Source organism: Idiotropiscis lumnitzeri, chromosome 3 (genome assembly GCF_059441095.1).
Source record: "Idiotropiscis lumnitzeri isolate Australia: NSW breed Sydney's pygmy pipehorse chromosome 3, RoL_Ilum_1.0, whole genome shotgun sequence".
NCBI classification, from domain to species: domain Eukaryota; kingdom Metazoa; phylum Chordata; class Actinopteri; order Syngnathiformes; family Syngnathidae; genus Idiotropiscis; species Idiotropiscis lumnitzeri.
The window spans coordinates 11,332,153-11,343,069 of NC_142393.1; the positions used below are offsets into that span (position 1 = coordinate 11,332,153).

The 10,917-nt window shown below is 39.9% G+C and overlaps 1 protein-coding gene across 5 annotated transcripts in view; it reads right to left on the reverse strand.

The window, feature by feature from the left end:
• Window positions 1-10,917, reverse strand: part of syt6a (synaptotagmin VIa) — a 77,249-nt gene that overhangs the window by 2,833 nt on the left and 63,499 nt on the right. The window contains exon 8 of one of the 5 annotated variants that reach the window (XM_088290218.1): window positions 8,480-8,665. The exons of 2 other annotated variants lie outside the window; for them this stretch is intronic. In XM_088290218.1, coding sequence (XP_088146344.1) covers window positions 8,619-8,665 — 47 coding nt within the window. In that variant the 3' untranslated portion in view covers window positions 8,480-8,618. Of the gene's footprint in view, window positions 1-8,479; window positions 8,666-10,652; window positions 10,859-10,917 lie in introns of those variants that run through there. 2 more of the 5 variants (XM_088290216.1, XM_088290222.1) reach the window with 2 other exon arrangements.

The following is a 10,917-nucleotide window of genomic DNA, read 5'->3' on the forward strand; positions in this document are numbered from 1 at the left end:
CCTGGGAATAAACACACACATTTAGGTGTGTTGAAAGTGACTGTGTGACTGACTCCTTTCTGAAGTGACGTTACGAAATTCTGGCCTGGCATGTTTCTGTGCTTTCCCTCATTTTGGAACGACTTTATGGATCATTTTGAAAATTGCTCCCTGTTGGTCAGGGAAACCTTTAAAAAGAAAAAGTGTTTTCGTGTTTTTATTTTTGTCAAGTAAATATACCCTTAGTGCATGATGTAAGATGTCTCGGGAGACTATTTTAATAAAGGTGAAACATCTGTGTAGTGTCTGTTCAATGTATTTACTGTACAATGGAGCCTCTAGTTACGAATTTTGAGGTTTAAAAAAAATACGAGTTAATTTTGGATTTAGTGGGTGTCAATTATAGGTGGATTTTCCCTATTCACAAGTTAGCCTTGTCCCTGTAGGGGTTCACGTTATAGTTTTAAGTTGTCATATCACCATGCACCACTAGATGGCAGACATGTCCACTTGCAACGGGTCTTATACTGCCCTATGCTACAATTGAATAATTTGGGGACTTGGAATGATATGCAGGACAAACATAGCAACTGAATAAAAAAACAGAGTGAGTTGATTTTGGTGAAAATTGAAAAAAAAACAAAAAAAAACGGGTTTACGGTTTGTTTGTTGTTTAGCAGATTAGTGTCATCCTTGAATGATAATTCTCTCTCTCACTAGAGCACTTTGCAGCATGTGATTACTTTTATTTAATGTTCAAACCCTTATCTGTTGAAGGCTGGATCATTTATACCCAAATTGAGCATGGAATATATTAAGATACTGTGATGTATGTTATTTCAATAAATAAAAACAAATGACTTTTTTGTCACAGATCATGGTTAAAAAATGCATTATCCTATGCGGCCTTCAAGTAGTGCTGATGTAAAATCGTGGCACCCTGCATCATTTAAGTCACCCATATCCGGTGCAACAGGACCAGAGACAGCAACAAATTTGTGTGCATATGCTCCACAATTGTACCTCTCCAGCTTGGACTGGGAATTAATTTTCCCAAAAGGAAGATGGTGGTAGATCTACAGTGCATACTGATTCTCAATCCAAACAATCCAAACTGTTTGTAAATGCTCAACATTATCTGGAAGAGATCTCGCAAATAAAAACAATTTGGTAAAAGCAACGGAGACTGAGTGGGAAACCAATTTTCTTGGAGCAGGACGGGGAAGAAAAACTCTCCGTCTTTTGCAAAGCAGACAAGGCTCGGCTCGATATCCATCTTTGGGGGATGACCTCTGACCCCAGAATCACATGACGCCGAGTGCTTGGAGACCCCTCTGCAGCCAGACAGTCTGTCTAAGAACGCCTTCGCTCGCTTATCCCGACACGTCCTTTTCTTCCTCCCTTTTCTCCCAAGTTGGCCTCTCTCCTCGTATCCTTGCTTTATCTTGGACACGACGCTGCGGTTCATGAACAAACACATGTTATTAATAGCTCCTTTGGATCACGGCCTTGGCCTGGAATCAAAGGCAACACAAGCATGCTTCAATAGAATGACACAGCATTGTCTTGACTGACAAATCTGGGCTGTAAAAAAAAGGTATAAAATGAAATTAACACATAAAAGCAAATAAGATAAAATGCTGAAATTGAGAGGCCCCATTTTCATCCACTGGATACTCTCGTCACATATACTGCTGGGCAAATGACAAGTATATATATTGTTACCATGACAACCAGGGGTGGAGCACAAGTACTGGACACAAAAGCAAACGTCCTCAACTTGCAGGAGCATAGCCCAGAGTTTGAAATCAAACCAAGTGCCCCAAAGGAAAATTCAAGCATTTTCACTCGAGAAGGCAGCACTTCATACACTAGATGCAAAATTAACTCATTCACAATCAGCCCAGTAAAAAAAAAAAATTGATTTTGACGTATTTATCCGTCAGTGGTATTGAATGTGTTAAATATACCTCACCACAGCTATGACTACAACAGAGCCACGTTTCAATGTGAACGCAACGCCTCTGTGATGTGACACGCATGTGCACAGAGTAGCGAGACGGTGCAAAAAAAGTGGAGATATGAGGCAACGCTCCTCGATCTCATTTAATGTAGACATCTTTGGAAAAAACTCCAGGCGGGGCCAGCGCGAATCTGAAATCATGAAGAAGGAAGATACACCTCTGACTTTCTGGCTGTGCGGTGTGCGTCAGGGTTTCCCTTCATTTCGTTTCTCCTTTAATTAAACTATGAAATGAGCAACCAACACTTACCAACACCTTGTCATCGCCTCATTCAAAGTCCGAAGACGACCCCGTTGGGCCAGTGACATCATGCAAGCACCGGCCAGTGGGCGGAGCCAGCTCATGAAAATATTGAGTTTTCTGTATCTTCTTTGATGCTTTTCCTCCGCGGTGACAAATAAATTACTCTTAAATAACCAAGCCGGGAAAAATTGTCGGTGATGGCAGCATGTGGCAAAACCAAAACGGACCAATCATGAAAGAGAATGCGCACCGCATCCCAAGTTGAGCAACAATTTCAGACGTGCGCGCGGCATTTGTTGCAGACATGTCGCAGCACAACGCGTCGGCCACGTGATGCAATGCGGCACGTTGTCGCCCACGCGTATGTGGGAGTATGAAGAGGCTTTTAGACAACTGTGCATTCAGCAAAATTCACTGAGACTCTGCTTACCTTTTGGCCCTAACATGATCGCACTTGTGGTGCTGTGGCTGTTTCTGAGGAATAGTGCTGCTGCTTGATAGTGTTTCAAACTGTGTATGTAAAAACTGTCAATAATAGATTACAAAATATTCGTATAATTTGTGTACATTTAACATTTTTAGTGGTTATATATTGAATTCATTTAATTCTTTAGACTATAACAAAAAAATTGAAGACAAATTATTGTTTTATTTTTTTAACAAAATTATCTTAGACATTCTACATGCACATCTTTACTTTTTACCTTGCCTATCAATCAAATGTGGCCATTGAGGGAGCCCTGACCAAAAAAAAGTTTGTCCACTTCTACCTTAGAGGCTTTACTGCAGTGCTTCTCAATTCATTTCTGTCACGCCCCCCCAGCAAGAAGAAAATAATTTGTGCCCCCACCCCACCACCCACTCTCCGCCGCAACGATACATAATAGCATTTTCGTTGCGAAACAAACCTACACTGTAAAGTTAATACTGCACATAATGAGCAATGAGAGCACCACTGCCAACTACTGGAGTGTATGTGCAATTACACTTATTGTAGTACGCCGGAAAAAAAAAAACTTTTCCTCATAGTCACACTCGCCCCCTTAAGCATTGTTAAGCCCCGCCCCCAAAGCACTACTTTACTATATCATGCTAATATTGTGATGTGGGTTAAATGAACTATTTTGCAAACTCACTCCAGACTGTACAGCGTTGAAACAAACTGGGACCACTTGGAGGCCAGACACAAGGACTCAGCATCTGGTTCCATGTTTGTTGCTTTTGAGTCTTGGATGAGCTTCCAGGAGCCGCTGAATGGGCTGACTGGACATGAGAGAGAGAAACAGACTGGTTGTGCCAACAGCCATTCAATAACTCATCGACAAGAAAAACTGCTCTGATGTTCTCCGGCTGCTATTTCATGTTCTCGCTAAAGTCCAAATGAACCACCCGAGTGTGTCAACGACCAAGCAACCATCTCCACTCACATAGAGACAACTTAGTGTATTCAAGAACATACCATGCATGTTTTTGGAATGTGGGAGGAAGCTGGAGTATTCTGAAAAACTCAACATCCAACTCCACGAATGAGACAGTGCCATCAGCCATGTGCTCGATGGCCGCAAACGTGTCGCATCACGCTCCCTGCGTCACGCCGAGCATGGCGGCGCTAAAGTCGATGCCCCACCCCCATTTGGCACCACGCTCGTCTCGCAGCATGACTCACCGCAGAGACATGCCTGCAGCGTGATGCCTGCCAAAGTATGAAGTGAACATAAACGTGTAAACGCAGGGGGGCCCCACCTGTGAGACCCTTTTCCAAAACGTGTTGTCGCTACGCATCTCACACGTTGGCAGTCGCTGACGTTCCACTTGCGTTAATCGCCTGAGCTCGTCATGTTGGCTTTGTGCCTCAGCGTTGATTGGCACTAAACACCGGCTCACAATGTAAACTCTACATATTTCTTGAACAAAGTGATGACATGTTAAGCGGCTTGCTCCGTGTCTGGATGAGTGAAAGTATGAATACATGCCACCCTCTGTAATTATCATGAGCCTCCTATAAAAGCTCAAATAAATCAAACAAGGCAGCCATTGCGTCATGTCGGACTACCACTGGGATTTGGGGGATGTTCAAAACCAGGAATGGGGAAATTAAATGATAGAGGGGGCCACAAATCATCAGCACCACTGGGGGGGGGGGGGGCATATAGGAACATCACACTTCATAACTAGATATGTGAAAAACAAAACATGCCTGAATTATATTGACCCAACAGAACAATTTTAATCATTTAATTTTCATTTTCAAATGCATATAGAAAAGATCAACTGCTCCACTACATCTAATTGTCACATACTGTCACAAGGAGTCGTAACCCAACGCTGCTGCTTCGGGGCAAAGTCGGACTAACCCCGGAATGGTCGCCAATAAACCCAGGGCACATATACTGAGCGACTTCCGGTCGTACTTACATTCCCACTCACTGTTTTCATAAACCCACTCGCTGGGTAGGAGTGAATTTGATTTTGAGCAGATTGGGTTACTTTGACCCAAAGGTCAGGTTAATTGTTTTGGGCCAGTAGTTTGGGATGAATCTGGGTGCCATTTTGAAGTTACGTTTACTGAAGTTAAATTGAATGAAACATTCTTATGAAATGCGGTTGGCTGCTGGGAGGCTCAGTGGGTAACATCGCTAACGTCGGACACGGGGATTGGAACTCAAACCCTGAATGCAGTGGATGGCCAACACATGGAAAAAAGGTGGGTTGCATAAAAAATAACCCAAATTTGGTCAAGCATTGACAGTAATTGAGTTGTGCAGAGCAGAACCACCCCAAAAAATTAACAAGATGGTGCATGTGGCGGTTCGGTCCATATTTAACCTCCCTGACACAATCAAAATACAATATAGAGTAGAACTTTTACTTGAATTGAATTAATTCACACTCATTACTCAAATCATTCATATCTCAAATCAACTTTCCTCATTGAAATGAATGAAAATGCTTTTAAGCCGTTACTGCTCACGAAAAGCACAATACATTTCTGTAATGTCTTTTTAAAAAGAAAAAAATGCATTGTATAAAAACGGAATGTTGTCAATTCTGCTTTCATTGAATGCAACAAACAGCTTGTGCAAAATTCTGCATTTAGCCATTCGGCATTGTGGCGCTCCTTCTAGTTTGTGCGCATTGGCCACCAGGGGAGGTATAATGTACGCCGTGTTGTGTCTTTCACAAGATCTGTTGTGTTGCCACAACTCCTGACATTTTTTCCACAAACATCACAAACCGCATCTTGGCTGTTTGTAGCTGAAATAACGCCACACGTGACTCCTCTGCCAAAATGTCATCGTACAGAGTCAGACTGAGACTGAATGAGTGAGCGCCGTGGGGTGCCACGGCGCTAACTCATTAAGCACTTCCCCAAGTGGAAGAAAAACTAGCGCCCACCAACTGTGGATCATTTTGACATCTCAATAGTTGTTACCGTCCACTGCGTTCCTATCAATTATATACTAAACACGAGCGCTCAATTAAGTGACTGATCGATATTTTGATTTGAGAATCAATTTTAAAGTATAACATTTTTATTTTTATTTTGGAGGATAGTCCCTCATCGTGATTTTTTTCAAGAGACAAAAAGAAAATATGCAGAAGGATGGACATGTGGACAAACATGATATTTTGGATTGAAATGCTTTGGCAGTAACGGAGACACTTGTGGATTGGTTCTTCAGGTCTTGACTATCACTTGGACTGACATGGGCCAAAAAGTCTGCTCAGTCAAGCAGAAAGCCTCCGAGCAGCAGGTCTCATGCAGGTCAAGTGACTTGGCGCCTTGGGCGTATTAAAACCATTTAGGAGGGCCGAAAAGCGTTATGATCTTCATGTTTTCTCGGTCACAATGCTCATGTGAGCTGGCACTGAGCTGCAGCTTTGAGGACCTTTTTCCACCCAAGCAGTCTTGTAGTTTTTTTTGGTAGCTATATTTCCTCCTACGTCTCCTTTATATGACATCACAGTGTGCGTTAGTTCAAGTCTATTTGTTTTTGAACCCTTCTTTCCCCACATTGGCAGTCTTTGCATTTCCCCTCCATGAATACATTTTAACAAATGTTTTTTTCAATTCCATCCGAAGTTATGTTTAGCTTTCTTAAGTCCACATTTATGAGTGCCCCGTTTCATTATACTAGTAATAAGACATTTCACCATGATGTCAGACATACTTGCGGGTAGCAAAAGACAGAACATTCAATGGCACCATAAGGAACAAACCATTCCATGTTATTTGACCAAAGCGGAACGATTGAAAAAACACGGTCAATGGCTTGCATGATGATTTTAGCCTTTCAAACATTGTAGTTTAAATGTGTGACATGCCAGTCAAAACGTGAAGATGCTACATGAGGTAAACTACTTGAAAGGGGAACCTAACAGAGGTAAATTGATTCAAATATAAACATGGAGGAAATTCAGATGTAGAGTCGTTAAAATGCTCACTGATTAAACGGCTAATTAATTCAGAAGAGTAGGAAGTGGTTCAAATGCCAGCATCGTAAGATTATATGCTCGTAAGTGACTATTTTGTAATGTAAACAAATTAGGACACTGTATAGTTTAAGTTAGGCCCAACAAAACAAGTTTTAGACAGGAAACGGTTGTCTTTGCAGCCTTAGTCTTCAATCCAGTTGGGCAAAGCTAGCTAGCTAAACTACCGCTGATGTTAGCTAACAGGATCGACATTATGTTTCGGCTAAATTAACTACAGACTACCCCACCTAATATACAACGTACTGTACCTCGGTGGAAAATGATGTAAGAAACTGACATAGTGATTCAATTTAAATGATTTTATGCAAGTGAGTTGTACTGAAAATTTAAATACAACTGAACTGTATACTTAACAATGTATTGAATACCACGAAAGGGAGCCTGTCAGCCACATTTTGAGAATAACCAGTCTAAAGAAAATTGATTGATGGATGAATGTTTATACTAATTGGTTATATAGCCACCTTGGCAGATTGGCAAATGCAGACAAAAAATGTACTGTGTGCCATCGATGTGCACAGTGGATCCTTGGTTTATTATATGCTACACATGACTTTTTGTGTTTACAAATTGCGCTCAATAAACAAACATTTATTTGTTGACTACAATTGTTTTTTTAAGGAAAATTCTTACTCAAAATATGACTTTACTAAGGATGTTCCAATATATGGGTTGTGTTGTTGCTGTCCAAAGTAAAAACTGACTGTCCTCTGCAAACCGAGAACTTGTGCATGTATTTTTTAATTTACTTACTTTATACAAAATTCAATAATCATATTAGACAAACATATGTTTAAATTGATGGGCAAGTATGACTATTTGCCTGAAAAATCTTCCAATTATATCAGAGGAAAACCACACAGTCTTTTTGGTATGATGCTCCCATCTGGTGGCTCAACGGTGAAACGATGTGATGAGCATCATTCTAATGCAGGTTGGTGCCGCAGCACAACAGTGTGGGGACAGATTATCTGGAGTGCGAAAGGAAATGATCCAATTTTGCTTAATATGTCCAAAAAGTGTGATTTATGAATTATAACTATATCTCGGTTTATTTATCTCATATAGTAAGTGTCAGACCAACTACGTAAATCCATTAGTTGGAAGATGTTGCAATCAAGCTGTGCATCCACGTAGCCATTCATACAACATTTAACACCGAGTAAGCAAATTAGTGAGAAGATTGAGCCGATTCATCATTACATCAGTATTCATACTTTTTGTGACATCGTTGTTTGGCGGTGTGCCGTTCGATTTTAATTTGACAAATGCGCGCCTTGGCCATAATAATCAAAGTCATCTTTGAAGAGTTTGAGAAAACAGTAATTCCATTTTCTAACAAGCACAATGATGCTTATCGTGGATATTGTAACAGCGAGTTCAACCAATTGAGAGATGTTTAAAAAAAAAAACACACATTACGTATAAATGTGGCTGAGCCGGAATATTCAATGACTTGTGCATGTTTTTTTGCTTACATTTAAAAAAAAAAAACTATAACAGAAGCCAAGTTTAATTTTGTTACCCTCCTAATTACAACTAAGTTGTCTTATTTATCAATTGTTTTTCTTTACTTGTGTAACCTTCCCCAAAGTCCCACACACCAGAGAATGTACTCTTCCAAGTACTGCTGAGTCCTAAATAAAATCTCTTGATATGCTACAGCATTAAGAGTTTTTTCACTGGCACTAAGGGGCCAATATTTTTGTACAATCTCATGCACCCACCTATGGAGAAAAGTTTGAAGATGGCTTGTCTCAACGGCTCACGAAGCACGGTCCATAAAGACACGAATGAGAGTGTTTGCTGTGGATGAACTTGAGTGGCCTTCACAGAAGTCTTGAACTCGTCCCGATATAACACTTTTGGGATGAATTACAGCGGAGGCTGAGGGCGGTGTGTGTGAACTCGCAAATGTGCTTCTGGAAGAACGGGGAGAAAAAGAAAATCCATAAATATATTTCAAAAGTGGCGGAAAGTCTTCCCAGAAGAGATGAAGCTGTTAAAGCTGCAAAAGTTGGATCGACATCGTATTAAACACTACGGAGTAACGGTTGGATGCTTTTTAAGTTCAGAGGCAGGCGAGCGAATAATTTGCAAAAACATATGTGAAGCCTTTGGAATTACTGCATAAATTTGTCAGAAAATGTAGTCTGATAATCACAAGAATAATAAAAAATTGAATTTGTAGGTTCTTGCGAATTAATATTTAAAATTGATAATAGCAAGTTTACCAGGGCCTGAAGTAGCAAAGCACGCCCGTATCGTGAAGCTCACTCCCTCCACCGTGCTTTATAGTTGATGTTGGTGTGCCATTTTCATCCACACACGGCATTGCGTATTCCCCTCGAATAATTCAACTCCGGTTTCTTCTGTCCACAGAATATTTTTGCCAGTCGTGCTTTTAGATGGCGGCAGGTTCCTCTTTGGCATTCTCCTACGAACCGCACTCTTCTAGAATGATTTATATTTTGTATATTTATCAACAGAGATTTATGTAACTCTTCAGCTGACATGCTTTTTTTTTTTTTAACCTCATTGAGCATTCTTCATTGTGTCGTTGCAATTATCTTTAAAGGATCCCCACTGCTCGGAAGAGAAGCATTAGTGCTGAACTTTCTCCATTTAGAGACAATCCGTGGACTGGTGAACATCAAGACTTTTACAGATACTTGTGTAACCTTTCCCAGCTTTATAAAAGTTTCATATTTGCTTCCTACCACCGCCTAGACGGTTATTACACAGCTATTCACAACAGACATCAGGAATTGTGCTCAACTGCAGTTTTGTAAAATTTGAATGAAAATGCATCCTGATTGTTCTGCACATCCAAGACGCATTTGGTTTAGGTTATTTCTGATGAAGGACAGTCAACCAGTTATTAAGTACAACAGTTCACTTAGTTTTCCCTCCCTTGAACGCTTATGACGTAACAGCGGAAGCACCAAGTTCAGCTCCTCTTTTTACTTCCCTCTCACATCCTCCCTCGTCTCCTGTTTCTTACTCACCATGTTGAGCCGTGTCCGCATGATTATCATTATCTGGCGAGTCATCTTTCTCAGGTCTAAAGTCTTCAAAGACAGTCAGTTGACTTTTTGACCATAATTCAGGATTAGAATTAAATCAGGAGGTTTCTCCTTCAATCTGTTGCCCTCGTTGTCAATGTCAATCGCGTCTTTCTTCTTTCTCAAGTCTACTGTCATCGAAATCCTTCTCTAAGTCTTTACTCTGAAGCAGGAACGGATGATGTTTTAATTAGAAATTGAACGAATATGCTTGGGAGGATTTTCAAGATTTCTTACACGACACTACCTAAATGCAGAAATGTATTTAAGAAGTTTGAACAGGTCGTTCCTAATCCCTTTGATTTACTGACTGTATAATTACTTTTTAAAACATGCTTACAATATGAATCACACAGACAAACTCATGTTTCACCTGTGGGCACGGAGATGACAAAGGCAGTTAGTGATTTTGGATTAAGTGGCAGTAAAGAAGAGTGGAGCAGGAGTGATAGGAGATTAAATGTAATTAATTATTGATTGATTAAAATTATATATATATAGATAAAATAATAATTTATATTTTTATACCAACAATTTGAAAAATCAAAGAGAGAATTTACCTTAGAATTAGGGTAATAAACCCGGGAATTAGCTTGAAGATGTTGACTGCTGAGTCATCTATTTTACTTTTTATTCCCAATCTTCTACTATATGGCTTAATTTTTATTTATTTACCAATATTTAAAATAGGTCAGTAATAAACATATATTTAAAATGACCAAAAAACAAGCAATTACAAAGAAAACAAACTCATAACAAACAATCTTATTTCAAATGTTTATCTGTTATATTTCATGCGATAGTTGGACATCAAGAGGGAGGGACAACATAAAAAAATAAATATATTAATATATATTTTGGGGATGTGGTTTGAAAGCACGCCTTTGTTACGTATCAGATTCATATAAATACAAGTACCTGAAAATAAAAGACAAAATGGACTATTTCAAGTTCAAGAGTGGATGAACAATGACTGCATAGAAGTGAATAATATTTGAGTCCAGTTGAGTCTGGGAGGTAGCGAGCAATCCTCCTCCATCAAGCTCCTCCCTGAGAGAAAACATTCCAGCAGAGAGTGAGAAAAGTGCGAAAGGAAGTGGAAACACTCC